A 16,273-nucleotide genomic window follows, 5' to 3' on the forward strand; every position below is an offset into this window, starting at 1 on the left:
CATGTCTTGTTAAACTAGGTTACTGAAGAAAAGCAACTAATGTATCACTATAAAAGAATATAGGCAATGAACACACTGGAAATAACCAAAATAAAGTAATTTTCGTAAGTACACCATTACTTTTGTAATTCACACTTTGTCAATATGGATATATAAAGATTCATATAACCATACACTGGCCTATAAAATAACAATTCACACATCTGTAATATTCTGGGTGACAAGATGTAAGTGAGATAAGATGGAAGTTTGTAAGTTTCATCAGGAGCGTTTAAGACAAAGGGAATATGAATTTTTCACACACTGATGTGGTTATTCAGTAAACATGTGACCTGTAAGTGCACTAGAGTATTAATGAAAATTACCTTAACCAATCATCTGCCATTTAACGCTTAAACAGTTTTATATTTTATTGGTGGTAATCATAAAACAATAGAACTGGAAGGGACCTCGAGAGGTCATCAAGTCCAGTTCCCGGCCCCCACGGCAGGACCAAGCACCATCTAGACGATCCCCGATAGATGTCTATCTTACCAGTTCTTAAATATCTTCAGTGATGGAGATTCCGCTAACTCCCTAGGCAATTTATGCCAGTGTTTAATCACCCTGACAATTAAGAAGTTTTTCCTGATAGCCAACCTAAACTTCCCTTGCTGCAGTGTAAGCCCGTTGCTCCTTGTCCTATCCTTAGAGGCCAAGGAGAACAATTTTTCTCCCTTCTCCTTGTAACCCTCTTTTAGGTACTTAAAAACCGCAATGATGTCCCCTTTAAGTCTTCTCTTTTCTAAACTAAACAAGCCCAGTTCTTCCATTCTTCCCTCATAGCTCATGTTCTCTAGACCTTTAATCATTCTTGTTGCTCTTCTCCGGACCTTCTCCAGTTTCTCCACATCTTTCTTGAACTGACAGTGCTCCAATTGAGGTCTAATCAGCAATGAATAGAGCAGAAGAATGACTTATTGTGCCTTGCTCTCAACACTCCCGTTAATGCAGCCCGGAATCATGTTTGCTTTTTCTGCAACAGCATCAAACCGTTGACTCAGATTTAGCTTGTGGTCCACTATAACTCCTAAATCCCCTTCCGCAGTACTTCTTCCTAGACAGCTGCTTCCCATTCTGTATGTATAAAGCTAATGGTCCCTTCCTAAGTGGAGTACTTTGCATTTGTCCTTATTAAACTTCATCCTGTTTATCTCAGACCATTTCTCCAATTTGTCCAAATCATTTTGAATTATGACCCGATCCTCCAAAGCAGTTGCAACCCCTCCCAGCTTGGTATCATCTGCAAACTTAGTAAGTGTACTCTCTATGGCAATATCTAAATTGTTGGTGACAATATTGAATAGACCTGGTCCCAAAACAGACCCCTGTGGAACTCCACTTGTTATGCCTTTCTAGCATGTCTGCAAACCATTAGTAACTACTCTCTGAGAATGGTTATCCAGCCAGTTATGCACACACCTTATAGTAGCCCGATGTAAGTTGCATTTGCCCAGTTTATTGATAAGACAATCATGTGAGACCATATCAAATGCCTTACTAAAGTCTACATATACCACATCTACCACTTCTCCCTTGTTATTCTGTCAAAGGAAGCTATCAGATTGGTGTGGCATGATTTGTTCTTTAGAAATTCATGCTGGCTGTTAGCTATCACTATTTTCTTCCAGATGTTTGCAGATTAATTCCTTTATTACTTGCTAATTAATGGTGAAAGCTATGCATTTTGCATAGAGTTATAGTAGTTAAGCTACTAAATGAAATAAACAGACACCATAACTCTTTCTTAAAAGAAAATCAAAAGCCCTGCAGGTTTATATTGGATTGAAACAGATGCATGAAGCTTACTCAAACAACAGGTACACAGCAGCAGGTCCCAAGGAGCTGGCACATGACATTATCTATAATTCCAGCAGATCCCCCAGACATCCCATGCATCTTAGCAGTGCAGAGGAGGGGAACCTCCTGGCCCACTTCCTAAGGATAGCAGGACAGAAAGCTCTACAACTACGCATCTCTTACATCATGCAAAGAAGGGTGCTTACAGCAGAAAGGAGCTTCACTCTTCTACATCTTGGGCGCTATATTGCTGGGGAATGTAACTGCTCTGTGGCTCTTCTAAAGCTCACTGGGAACAAGAACCTTGGTTTTGTACTGCTTTGTGTAATGGTGATCTGGCAGGAACCCTTTTTATGCCCCTCTCCAAAGAGCTCACATATAAAATTGTATATGCCAGAGTTCTGATGCATACAATTTCAGATGTTGACATTTGATAAACATATCTATTTTGTGTTGCTAACACAAACAGTTATGATTAAAATATTGTTTTTATTTATTTTATACTAACTCATATACAAGATTTTGTTGAGAATCACTAAAAACAAGTGCTATGAAAATTAGATATTAATTTGACAGTGACTACACTGGTTCTAAACAGCTAGCAACCCTAATTCAATAGTAGAAAGGTGATTAAAAACTAAGGAATGGAAAAGTACTGCAAGAGTAGAAAGTGCCTCTGTGCTTCAATACAGCATTATACTGATTACATTTGACAATCTCCCAATCTCAGCAATCTCTCATCTTTTCCATTTCAGAAAGCCACTTGCATCCCAGTAAAGAGCAAAAAAATCAGTAATATAAGTATCAAATAGATACAAGTAAAGTGAAGCTGGTAAAATCTTCTTCTATGCATTGCTCCAAACCAATTAAGCCAAAGCACAAAGCATATAAATACAGCCAACCCCCTGGGATGTAGTAATAATCTTAAGAGCATGTAAGAGGGAAGACATGCAATGGAGCAAAACAAACCCTGAAATTTCATACAGCAGAATCAGCAGCAGGGAGCACCTCAGAGTAGCAAAAAACTGAGATTGTGATATCCAGATCTGTAGTTTCTCCCAACCCCTTCACAGCAACATGGACAGCTAGCTTGCAAAATAGCCAAGGCTTCATATCTGTGAAATTGCAATTCCCTCCTAAATAGCAGTGTGCATTTGTTTGTCTTTGAACAATAAATACTAAGAGATTTGTATTAGGATCTATAGTGCAAGTAGAATATTTAAAAGCAAAGTATTCTCCTTTTCCACTTGTTTTAAGATACAACTGTAACACGCCACAGCACATGAAGGCCAAAGTCACCCCCTCTATTTGTAGCTTTGTTTATGCAAATAGAGCTTTAGGAAGTTGTAAGCATTAGCGCCACCAATGTGCAGAAAGCAAGTTCTGCAACTGAGCATGTCAACATTGTAAGTGAATCTTTGGGACCTTCTTCTACACCAACAGGCTCCTATTTCCCTCTGATCAACAGCAATTTTCCAAACTCTTAAGCCACACTCTGCTGATGAGCCTACTGAAGCCCAAGTGGTTTTCATGGAGACAGAATGATACCTTAATTCCAAATTTTCCTTAGACAACTGGGGGGGGTCCCCCTAAATGTCTGAAAAGAGAACTAAAACTGCTTCCAAGTTTAGATTGCACTGTTCAAACCCAGCTCCTACCTATTCGAGTACTGGCAAATACATCAGCTATTGTCCCACTGGTCCCTTTGCCTTCTCCATGGGATAGTGTAGAAGATGCTGATGAAGATGTGGATGACCCCTGAATAGATCGGTTGATCCAGGACTCAGCATTCTGTAAGCTCTGATGTAATGCAGCAGAAAGAGCAGCCTGGCGTCTGAGCGACCCCTCATCCTCGGATGCAGAAGATGTATCTGTGTGGAAAACAGAGAATCGAGGCTCTTTGGAAAGCATATTGCACTTAGCATGCTCTTTGGCAACTGACCGACTAGTGACAAAGGCTTCACATTCCCAACATACAGGATACTCTTTAGAGACTCGCAGTTAACAAGGTTGCATAGACCAAAATTAACATAACGTTTGTTCAAGAAGCAAACATTCCCTGTTTGAACCAATTTACTCCTGTACAGAAAAACTTGAAGATAATCTAGCACTAGTCAGATAGTTATATCTGTCATTGATAGGCCCATTAGTGAATTTCCTCATCCCCTCACAATTGAACCATTCAAGCTATTACCATCTGCAGTGTTGCTCAGCAGCAGTCATTCTGAAATGGAAAACTTAGTGTCAGAGATCAGCCTGTGTCACAGCCAAGCCTTTGGATGGGGCAAATTTGTTTGGAAACAAATGTTTATAATGGAGCAACTCTCTTGCAAAGACACATGCAGACAGCAGCACCTCTATGACTCCCAGCAAATAAAACTATTCATGTTTCATTACCACTCGCTTTGCTGTTGTATATTTTTGAACAATACCTAGAAAAAAATTATATGACAAGGGTCTGCATTTTGCATGTGCAAGGAGACACAATTTCTTCTGTAATGGCCCCATGAGTTAAAAATACACAGATCACAAGGGATCTCACAGTATTTATTCAATGCTGCAAATGTGCATGTTGCTACACATAAATATACTTTAGCCTTTGGCTTCGAACATTACAGTGCTCTGAAAGTGACTGGTCCACAATCTTGTTCCCTGGTAGTCTCCCAAGCGATATCAGACTTTTATAATGGCCCACTAACTTGCCAAGGTAAGATACAGAATCCAGCTAGAGAAAGGATCAGCAGTTAGAGGCAAATGCTGCAAATCAGTAGCAAGTTCTAACATATTCATAAAGCACTCAGGACTCAAAATAAGCCCATTGTCTTGTACAAAATCAGAACAATTAAAATTAAACAGGAAGTCACGGAGACAAAGGGAGCAGTCATTTAACCAATGAAACGGGGAAAAACAGAGCAGAGAGGACAGAAATAGCCAAAGTTGGAGTGGGTATCACTGAAAGAACAGTTGTGAACTCCACAGATAGGAAGAGGGGAGGAAGAGGATTTCGCAGATGAAGTCCCTCTGTCAAAAAGATACTTCTGCTCTCACAATTCAGATGGAATCTCGATCACAAGTGATCAACCAGTCCAATTCTGCAGCCTCAAAGAGATGTAGAGTGAACAGCGGCCCGATTATTAAGGCCTTTAGGACAGCTATCAGCAAGACCATGAGTCCAAATGCTCAGGGGCAAAACCCAGAGCACCAATTCCCCACGCTCTTATACCTAGGACAGGTGTTAGGTTTGTTTTACATCCTGACAATTTAAGTAATATAAAATTAGAAAGGCAAGGTCAAATTCAAAGAGACAAGAACAAGGAAAAGATGAGGAAACAAAGCAAAATCTCAACATAAGATTGTATATATGACATGTAACTGAGATCTTGTTCCAGAGTTCTTTAACGTCAACGGAAAGACTCTCTCTTTGGGCTTTGGATCATATTCTGAATAGAGAACATGGTTCACTTCTGAGCCCATGCAGTGAGCACTGGCACAAGTGCCACCAGTAACAGTGTCTCACACTGAACAGATATCTGACAAAAGAAGATTAAAGGTAAAGGTTAAAATTCAGTCTCAGAATAAAACAGAGCAATAAACATCCAATATATAGCTAAAGAGACCCAAAGGAGCAGCTAGTCTATGTCCTGCCATATGACAGGTGCACATCTTGTTAGCCACAGGAAGCACAGCAATTGGAAGTTCACCTATCAAAGATAATACATTCAGGCTACATCTACACTGGGATGCTACATTGAAATAGCTTATTTCGACATAGCGAAATTGAAATCAGCTATATCAATGAGTAGCGTCCACACATCCTCCAGGGCCAGTGCCGTCGACATTCAACATTGACGTAGGACAGCACTACGTCGAAATAGGAGCCACAGGGGAGCGTCTACACACAAAAGCAGCCCCAATCGAAATAAGGGTGCCAGAAAAGGCTGCGGACAGGGTCACAGGGTGGACTAGCACTTCCAGGGCAACAGCAAGCCGCTCCCTTAAAGGGCCCCTCCCAGGCAGACTCGGCCTTCACAGCACAAGGTCTTCAGAGCCCACAAGCACTCGCACCCCATGCAAGCAGCATGGACCCCCAGCAGCAGCAACAGACAGAGGCCCATACACGCGCCCCGGAGCAGTGGCCGCCCTGCTTGGTGCCATGGGGGAGGCAGTTCAGCATCTTCTACTAGAAGAAGATGAGCTGTCCTCGGGGGATGAAGAAGCTGCCGCAGACCATGCAGGCCTCCCAGCCTCCCCCCACCGGACACGCCGCCGGCTATGGAGGTACCCCACTAGCACAGACTGGTGGGAGCGGCTGGTGCTTGGGGAGTGAGACAATAACCGCTGGCTCTGGAATTTCCGGATGAGCAGACAGACATTCCTCGAACTCTGCCAGTGGCTCACCCCTGCCTTGCTGCACCAGGACACCCCCATGCGACGTAACCTCACCGTTGAGAAACGGGTTGGCATCGCTGTCTGGAAGCTGGCCACTCCAGACAGCTACCAATCCATAAAACAGCAGTTCAGTGTGGGCAAGGCCACCGTCGGGGCTGTTGTCATGGAGGTAAGGGGACCCCAAGAGGAGGGGAAGAGACCGGGGGAGGGGGAGCCTGGGGGAGGGCCAGACACACCCTGCACACCCCTCACGGGTGCTCTCATGTCCTTCCCCTGCAGGTGGTCTGAGCAGCAAACGCCCTGCTTCTCCACAGGCTCGTGCGGCTTGGGGACCCGGATGCAGCCATCGCAGGGTTGCCAGCATGGGCTTCCCTAATTGCTTCAGGGCACTGGATGGGACCCACATCCCCATCCATGCCCCGGAGCACAGCAGGGGACACTTCCTGAATAGGAACGGCTACCATTCAGTGGTCCTCCAGGCCTTGGTGGACAGCCGGGGCCACTTCTTGGACTTATATGTTGGCTGGCCTAGCAGCACCCACAACGCCCGGGTGTTTAGGAACTTGGGCCTATGCCGCTGGCTGGAGGCAGGGACCTACATCCCCAGTGGGAGATCCCTCTGGGGGACACCACCATGCCCCTCTGCCTCATCACAGATGCTGCGTACCCTCTCCGGCCCTGGCTCATGCGCCCCTACACAGGCCACCTCAGTGCGAACCAGCAGCAGTTCAACGCCTGCTTGAACCATGCACACCAGGAGGTCGAGAGGACTTTCGGCTGCCTCAAAGGCCGCTGGAGGTGTCTCCTTACCCGCCCGGACGCAGGGCTCCCAAACATCCCCCAGGTTGCGGGTGCATGCTGAGCACTCCACAATCTGGTGGAGAGCAAGGGGGAGGCATTTGTGCAGGGCTGGGCTGCGGAGGCTGGAAGGGCCTACACCCAGACACCCGCTGCCCCAAGTCGCCAAGTCGACCCTGAGGGGACCCGGGTCCGGGAGGCCCTGCAGGCCCATTTTGACCAGGCTGCGGGGTGAGCGCTGGCAGGGCCAGCTGGTGAGCCACCCACTGCCCCCCCACATCCCCCACGCCCACACCACTGAGCACCGAAGAGCACACACCACCACACATTTGTTTTGTTGTAAATAAACCAAACCTTCTTGAAAACAAAATATGAACTTTTACATTAATGGGGAACTATGTACATCGTGGGGGGACAGCTGCTAAAGGGGGGTGGGACAAGGCAACTATGTACAATTAGTGGGGGAAATATGTACAAAGAGGGGCCTGGGGGGGCCCAGTCCGTGGCCTCCTTCGCCTCTACTGTCTAGAGCCTGGTGTCGGGGGCACGACCCACATCTGGGCCGGAGGCCCCGTTGAGGCTGGGTGGGGGCCGGAAGAACCGGCAGGTATGGCCGGGCTGGTCCTGAGGCCCACGGTCCCCCTTCCGTGGCAGGCTCCAGGACAGGTGGAGGGTGGCTCGGAGGGACGGCGGCCGGAGTGGCAGGGGGTGCCATGTGCTCAGCAATCCGCTCAAATGTCCTCATGAAGGACCCCCAAGCCTCCTGGCGCCAGGCCAGCGCTCGCTCCTGCAAGTGGACCCAGCGCTCCTCTACATGCAGGCAGCACTCCAAAACCTCCACTTGACGCCAGAGGGTGGAGAGGAGCTGGGGGTCAGCGGACGCCCATGGATGGCTCTAGCAGTGTTGGGCTCGTCCTGGGGCCGGTCCCTGCTCTGCTGCTGGGCTGCCCTGATGCGATGGCCCTGGTGGGCTGTCCGGCACAACAGACGCAGTGCCTGTGCTGTCGAGGCCCTCAGATGGTGCGGCTGCGGAACAGAGGGGGGAAGAGCGGAGAGAGCCGTTAGTCTGGGCCCTGACCCATGGCCCACGTCCCCCCACCCCTCTGCTGCTGGTTCCCCTCCCCTGTCCCCCAGAGATGCTGATGATGGGTGTGGTATCCCCGCATGGGGGGACCCTCTGAGGTTCTGCTCCCCCCTAACCCCAGTGATGGGGCATGGAGCTGTCCTGGGGGCAGGTGCTGACGGGCTCTGAGGGACGTGCCACTGCTGTCCTCAGGGCCGTGGTCTGGCTGGGTGTGTGGAGGGCCCTGGTCATGTCCCTTGACCCCGCCCCTTAACCCAGGGGTGTGCACGCAGGGTACATACCTGACGGTCCGCTCCCACGGTCAGGGGACACCCATCAGGCGGACGCCCTGCTGGAGCTGCAGGAGGGGAGGTCGATGAGGAGCCCCCCATCACTGGATCCCCCTTCCTCCTCCTCCTCCTCTGCTGTCCCAGGGGTGGGCTCCTCTGAGGGCCCCTGGAGTGCAGAGCTGGCCTCCAGCCCAGACTCCGGCTCCAGGGCCTGCTGGGGCTCATCGGACGAGGTGTCAAGGGTGGTCGGGGGGAGGTGGTGTACCGGGGGCCCAAAAGCTCCCTGAGCTCCCTGTAAAAGGGGCAAGCAGCGGGGGCAGCCCCAGACCAGCTGGCCATGTCCTGGGCCCGGGAGTAACCCTGCCGCAGCTCCTTGACCTTACTCCTGACATGGTCAGGAGTGCGGACAGGGTGACCCCGGGCAGCTAGGCCCTCGGCCAGCTGGGCAAACGCATCTGCGTTCCGCCGCTTGCTCCCCTTTACCTGGAGCACCTCCTCCTCGCCCCAGAGCCCCAGCAGGTCCCGGATCTCGGCATCTGACCAAGAGGGGCCCTGCTGCCTCTTCCCCTGCTGGCTGGATGGCTGGGAGCCCTGGGACCCCTTGGGGGGGATGCCCTGTGGGCTGGCTGGCTGCCATGGGTGCTGGGTGGTGGAGGGCGTGCAGGCTGTGCATGTGTCTGTGCTGCTGCCTGCACGCTCTCAGCTTCCTGCCACAGGAAATAAGAGGGCAGGAAGCTTTAAGGGGCTGCTGCATGTGGCTACCAGAGAGCTCAGGGGCTGGACAGAGTGTCTCTCAACCCCTCAGCCGATGGCTGCCATGGAGGACCCTGCTATTTTGACGTTGCGGTACACGGATCGTCTACACATGCCCTACTTCAACGTTCAACGTTGAAGTAGGGCGCTATTCCCATCTTCTGATGAGGATAGTGACTTCGACGTCTCACCGCCTTACGTCGATTTCAACTTCGAAATAGCGCTCAGCATGTGTAGACACAGCTATTTCAAAATAGCCGGCTAGTGTAGACGCGGCTTCGGTGTAATAAACCTAATATATAACTCAGTGAACAGCTATGGACAGTTTGAATGGAGCATGTCAAAAGAAATTATATTATGCAAGGCTCTACATTGAACAGTCTCCCTTAGAGCTGTAAACAGATTTCATGTAATCATTGTAACTTGTTTTGACTTAATATACATATATTTGAGATTAAAATAACTTGATTTGAGAAAGGCGGCAAAACTGGTTTTTGGTTATTGGGTTTGTAGCCAATCTATTTCGTTAGTTTTCTTCACTGGATCAATTATGCAATTAGGTATACTGTTTCAGTACAATTACCCAACTTGCCAGTCCTCAAAAAGCAGTTTTTAATTAATTAAAATTGGTTTTTAGGAGAGTTGTTTTCAGTGAAGAAATTCAGTGTATTCCTTTGTTCATGATACTACTAGACGCTGCTAAGTAGGTATTTCTGCAAGTGAAGAGTCTGAATTGAATACAATACAAAGGTCAATACACCACAGAGTACGTATGATACACATTAGTATTATTTATGACCTAGTACGTGTTTTGCTGCTTCCCCAGCACCAGAAAGAATTTTCCCACACCAGGAAGAATGTTCATAATATGCCTCATATGTGTAAAGATGCCTATGTGCCCGGACAGTGCAGTGTGGGAGAGCTTTATCAGCAATGTGCAGGGAAGCATTTATAAAGTCCCAATCTAGAGCAAACAACTGATGGTCCATTCATACAAGAGCAAATACAATCTCATGCACAAATTTTTAGGCAGTACAAACCCCAACATCTGTCAAATGCACAATTGTTCATAGAAGCATTATGTTAAGTCAATCTGATTCTGGGAAATTCACTATCCTCCAGGTGGTCTAGAAGCAACCTCTGAATGTGAAAAGCAAGCACCAACCACTTGATGCCCAGAATGTACAACATTATCACTAGATTTGGAATATGGAGTTTGTGCCAGTGTCCAATACACATTCTCCAGGCACACGATTCAATAGATTTCTTCCAGCCAGCACTTAAAAACCAATCTCTACTTTTGAGAGAATTGTTGCAATAAAACACACTTTGTTTTCACCATGCAAAAATCACAAGTGGTATGAAAATTATGCTTAAATAATTTGAGGTGTTGACAAAGTTAACCTTATATGCATCTTTTACAAGAGTTCAATGGGACTTGAGAATTTAAAAGGCCCCTGCATCGCCTGGGAGTGTAGTATAAAACTCTGCAGATGCCCAGGTGCAGGAAAGTTCAATGCAGAGAAGAAAGCCTACTGGAATTTAAGTCTTGCTATGCCTACTGCTCTTTTTGGAAATGTGTTGATACACATGAATGAGTAATATCGATGCATAAAGAACTGCTATAAAGGGAAAGCTGAGGTAATAACCTTATTGACATACATGAATAATTTCTGGCCATAAAGAGAAACAAGATGGCAGTAATTCAAATTGTCTGAAAGACTGAAAATCCACATAATTAGGTCACATATACTGACAAAGAGTTTAGGAGGCTGCAAACACGCTAAATACTTTGAATTCCCCTGAACACAAATGAACATTTGTCCAAAAATACCAAAAAACAAGGTAGGTTTGTTAACGGCTCCCAGCTGCCATGCCCCAGCTAGGTTTTTGGGGACCTAAAGATTCTGAATTTCACAGGTATAGCCACGGAAGTACGGCAGGTTTAACAAATGGCAGTATTTATCCAGAAACTAATGACAGGCAAGCTCCTTCAAATGAGGTATCACAGAAAAGAACAAGCAACAAAGCACTATATATATAGATATAGATAAAAAAAACCAAAACAAGAAAAGAAGCATGTACAAGGTGCCACCACCACTGGAAAAAGATGCATCCACTCTTCAAAATGACTAACTCCGAGGCTCTGAACAGGACACTCACTCTGGTAAGGAGTTGAAATGATATTCATTACAGGGCACCACGGGTAAAATTATTCTGGAGTTACAGATTTTTACCCAGGGCCAATGAGCTCATTTTATAAAAAAAGAAGAGCCTCTTAAATGTTGTATAGGACTCTTCCTTGAAGGCCTGATGCTACATGAAGGCAGCAAGATTGTATTTATTACTTTGGCTTGTCCAATTCACTATACAGAAATGAGCATAATAATTAGTATTGAGGTAAGATCTAATTGCCAAAAGCCTATGAAAGGGTTCCCCTAGTTTGATCAGGCCCTCAGCAGCTATTAATTGTAGGCCAGCTGTTTCTTAGTCTATGTTCTAAAAGTGATGAACACATGGTTGGAACCTACCAAGCCAAAGAAACTTGGGATAATTCCTATATGATTACACAAATTGCAGTCTCAGAGGGTGTTTTTTTTTTTAAATACTAACAGTGTAAAAATAAAAACCAGAACAAACAGAGATACCATAACTGTATGAAACTGTAGCACCCATACACTATAAGAGTAGTTTTATTGCTGAGACACAGAACAACTACCTCCTGAACTACCACCTCCTGTGAGTAGGCAACGAGTACTGAGGCCCTGAGTACCTGGGATCTCAGAAAGTCTCTGAGTCCAAGCCTCGGGAAGGTACATCACTGTACGTTACTAAGCTTTGGAAAACTGGCAGCTGCTTTTGAAAGCTGTGTGTTATCCTTATAAAAAGGCAAAACCACAATGTTGTTTTAACCTCTTATGGATCACAAAACTTGAAATAGGGATCCAACAAGCAAAAGAGCAATTCTCACTCCAAAAAAGTACTCAGTATTCAGAATTGGCCCTTTTAAAGGCCTCAGAGTATGAATTATTTTCACTCACCATAAAGCACAGCTAAGGTAATCAGCTTTGCAAGGGAGGGTTATTCAACACACAATCCCTGAACATGCAAACTTGGATGCAACAACAGAGTCTTAGGAATTACATACCAGATAAAAAATGTGACAGAGTATTTAACAGTATTGCACAATTTCAGCCTCCTGACTTGGAAACTTTAAGCCCCCTCCAAACAGCAACTAGCAAGAATGTTTCTAACCTGGGGGTGTGCAGACATCAGCTGGTGACTGAACAAATGTGGACCGTCTTTTTGTTGGCATGGGCAGGGCCATCTTCTGTTCTTTATGTTTTGCCAGTGCTGCTTGAACTGCCTCTGTATGGATATCTGCAAAATGGAAATTACCATCCTTACTTTTGCAAAAGTAAAAACATATAAGGAAGAAGAATTGGTTTAAGAAGTTGTTCAAATGTATTATAGCCAACACATTGGCCTGCTCTAGTGCCTTCTAGGCAAGACTTCACAGCACCTTCATAAACACTGAATTCAGCTGTGCCACCCCCACCTGTGACATTTCAGTTTTACTGACATTTCAGTTTAACTAACACAGTGGTTAAATGGTTTGCAAAGAGGAATCAGGAACCTTGGCTCCAAGTATCCTGCACTAACCATCAGACCCCTTTGTCTCTCTAGCAACTATTCTGTGGCCAACTACATTTCTGTAATCCCCAACCTTCTATCCCAACCTGCTTGTCTGTCTTACCTAACTGGTAACATCTTGTCTTTCCAGCTACAAGCTTTAGTGCAGGGGCTGTCTTTTCCCATAACATTTCTGTACAGAACACAGCACAATGGCTTACCACATTGGTTGGCAATACTACAACTTGTTAATAAAAAAATGCAAAGATCCAGTGTGCCACAGAACTAATCAGCTTTGAAGTGTTTTAAAAGATGACTTTTTTTTCTTTTAAAAAATAAATCCACTGTAGTTCAATATTTTCCCCTGTGCTATAATAGAAACATTTCACCAAATGAGCTGGAAACAAAACTGAGTCATTTTTATTTTAAATAGCAGAATACAATGGATCCTTTAACTTAACATGCCTGCCCTGCTTCACGCATTCAGTAGTAGCCTGCCCCAAGTTTTAACACAGAACATCAGAAGAATAACTGCAGTCATTCAAAGTCAGAGCCAGAGACACAGCCTAGGAGTTCAAGGGAACAGTGTATGCCCCAATGTCATGAATGAAATATGACTTATAAGTTTAGAAATAAAATATTTTACCAGAGCATAATAAAAATACATTTGTTGCCCTTGGAGGAAAACAACAGGGAAATTAAGAGAGACACAGGCCAGGAGAGGATGTCAGAGCTGCACTTGTCTTATTCACACATCTAAAAAGACAGGGAAATACTGTTTTCACCCATCCCCTGATGGAGGTCAGAGATTCTTCACTTTTATTGGAGCATTAATTTGTAAAATTAATTTCAGAAAAGTAGCAGGAAAAGAAGTTTGGAATCCTGGAGACATAAATGGTTCCAAAGTGACCTTGGGACTCTGTTGCCAGCTCTCTGGGCATGTATCACTGGACTGGTAATCAGAACTGTATTAAGGGAGAGGAAAGCCAGCACGTGAGGGGACAACAGTCAATTTAATCAGTGGATTTGCCTGTTAGCACCCACCCTCAAGAAACCTAACTAAATCGAAGCACAATACCACACAAGAAATACTGCTGCTGTTATATTCTTTCATTTTTATAGGTCTTTCCACCCAAGAAGCTCAAAGCAGCATACAAAAGTGAATAAAGATTCACACTCCTGCTGTGGGTTTTCTATTGTTCCTTTCACACAGATGATGAAGAGACTTAGGCCATGTCTACATAAGAGGGTGCAGCAGCATGCAGAACTGCTTCCTCTCCCCACCAGGCACAGCCCGAGGGCCTAATCCAGCCCTGGCTTGTCTGGATCTGGCCAGCAAGGCTTAGAGCTGTCTCCCTCTTCATTTTCCTACAGCAGGGAGCAGGCACTGGCACTCCAGCCACAGATGGGAGACTACGGAGCTTGAACACCAATGCTGGCTCTCCATTTCGAGGGAGGGCTGGCCATAGGTTCCCCACCTCTTGCTACAGAACTACAGGTATGCTGTTAGAACCTTGCAGCTCAGATGCAGACTACAGCAATGGAAGGAAATGTTTCGTTGCTGGAGGAGCATCACCTCCTTACGTGGAGGACTGCAGAAGTATTGTTCCATCACACTTTTTGAGTCTATAGTGGGGGCCAGGTGGGCACAGCTATAGTGCTTAAAGGTGTAGATTTTTCCTGAACTGCAGATCTAGCTTGAGACAGTCAGACATGGCCTTCTGTTTCTCCACACACCCCATCCATTCGCAGTTGTCTCCTTCCTGAGCAGGAAATCAGCAGGACATGAGTCATAGGTTTTTCCAGCTCCTTGGAGGTGCTTGGAACATGTGAACAGACAGGAGACCAGTACTTAGCCTCCAGGGAAGATGTGCCTGTCAGTCTGATTCCAGGAGTATGAAATGTTGCTTGGCTGGGGAGCAGCAGATAGCTAAACATCACTGATCAGAATTGGGCTTTGGTTGCCCTGGGCAGCTAAACACAGATTTTCCTAGACTAGCAGGTGGCTACAGCTGAATTAATTCCAGCACCACCCTGTCAGTTATTTCAGCGCTAACTCCAAGCACTCAGCCATTCCTCTGTCTGAGAGGGTCTATGGATGTATCTAGATTGAAATTAGAATAGTGTAGCTGGCCTTGTGTGTGTGTGTGTATATGTATATATATATACACACACACATGCACACACACAAAAATGGAGATACACGTCTCTTAGGACTGGAAGGAACCTCAGGAGGTCATCTAGTCCAGTCCCCTACCCTCTTGGGAGGACCAAGCACCATCTCTGACATCTATTTGCCCCAATCCCTAAATGGCCTCCTCAAGGACTGAGCTCACAACCCTGGGTTTAGCAGGCCAATGCTCAAACCACCAAGCTATCCCTCCCCAAATGAACTCTCTCTTTGCCAACTGAGTCCGGCTCACAGCAATTTTCAAGGTATGGATTTGGGGCAGAGCCCAGGCTCTGTGCCCCTGAGAGATGGGAGCATCCCAGGGTCTAGGCTGAAGCCCAAATCTGGACATCTGTATTGCAATTAAATAGCCCCTCAGCCAAATCCACATGAACTGGAATCAGCTGGCACAGGTCAATCACTGGTGTCTAGTTGCTGTGGAGACACACACTAAGCCTCAGGAAGCCCATTTCTGGACTACTCCTCACTACAGATATCTAATCACTGGCAATCCATCCGCAAACCCGCTGGAGCTCCTCAAGCTGGAGAACAGAAATTGGATACTCTACAGAACTCCCTTCAGAAAAGGCATTACACATGTCAGTTAATTTTGACTTGGCCTACACTGACAATTGAGCGACAAAGCTTTTGTTTCATTTCTGTTTCCATATTAGTCTGTAGCTTCACAAACAACAAGCAGTCCTGGAGCACCTTAAAGACTATCAAATGTATTAGGTCATGAGCATTCATGGGTTAAGACCCACTTCTTCAGCTGACTGAAGTACAAGCTTTTGTTATTCATAAGAGCTTAAACCCTTCCTCACGTGCTGTGCCTCTACCCCACGTCAAAAGCTTTACAAGTTCTTTTACCAACAACTGTGTCAACATAGCCATGTTGCCAAAAGGTGTGCAGTATAGACATGCCCTCTGTCTTTCTATAGCTTGTCTATCTGCCTCTTGTCACTCTCTAAAATCAGTTAATGCCAAATGCACTTCTCTTCCACTAACCAGCTCAACTCAACTCAGAAACCTACAAGAGAGTCATTTACCCTCCCTGTTCAGCATCATTCATTCACTTGGAACCACACAGGTAGCTGAAACACTCATATCACATGACCTGTATTCTTCTGCTTTCTTTGACGTGTGATGGTTATATCCTTACCAGACCGATAGCGTTCATCTCTGGCTCCTCCAGAGCGACCTCGATGATACTTGGATGAGGATGACACTGAAGTTGCTGCTGGAGTAGGTGTCTGATTTCTGGCTTCCTTTTGCAATGCTGGATCAACCGCTGGAAAACAATTCCACAATTCTTTCAAAGATGTAAAAAGAAAAATG

The 16,273-nt window shown here is 45.9% G+C and overlaps 1 protein-coding gene across 5 annotated transcripts in view; it reads right to left on the reverse strand.

Annotated features, from left to right (window-relative positions):
* DIP2B (disco interacting protein 2 homolog B) overlaps positions 1-16,273 on the reverse strand; it is a 131,695-nt gene that overhangs the window by 47,751 nt on the left and 67,671 nt on the right. For all 5 annotated transcript variants that reach the window (XR_012642831.1, XM_074980353.1, XM_074980356.1 and 2 more), the window contains exons 3-5: positions 16,098-16,226; positions 12,388-12,513; positions 3,498-3,710 (exon numbers count right to left, since the gene is read on the reverse strand). Coding sequence is in view for 4 of the 5 variants with exons in the window: in XM_074980353.1 (XP_074836454.1) it covers positions 3,498-3,710; positions 12,388-12,513; positions 16,098-16,226 (468 nt within the window). In the remaining variant the exon portion in view is untranslated. The remainder of the gene's footprint in view (positions 1-3,497; positions 3,711-12,387; positions 12,514-16,097; positions 16,227-16,273) is intronic.

This window comes from Carettochelys insculpta, chromosome 29 (assembly GCF_033958435.1).
Source record: "Carettochelys insculpta isolate YL-2023 chromosome 29, ASM3395843v1, whole genome shotgun sequence".
In the NCBI taxonomy this organism is placed as follows: domain Eukaryota; kingdom Metazoa; phylum Chordata; order Testudines; family Carettochelyidae; genus Carettochelys; species Carettochelys insculpta.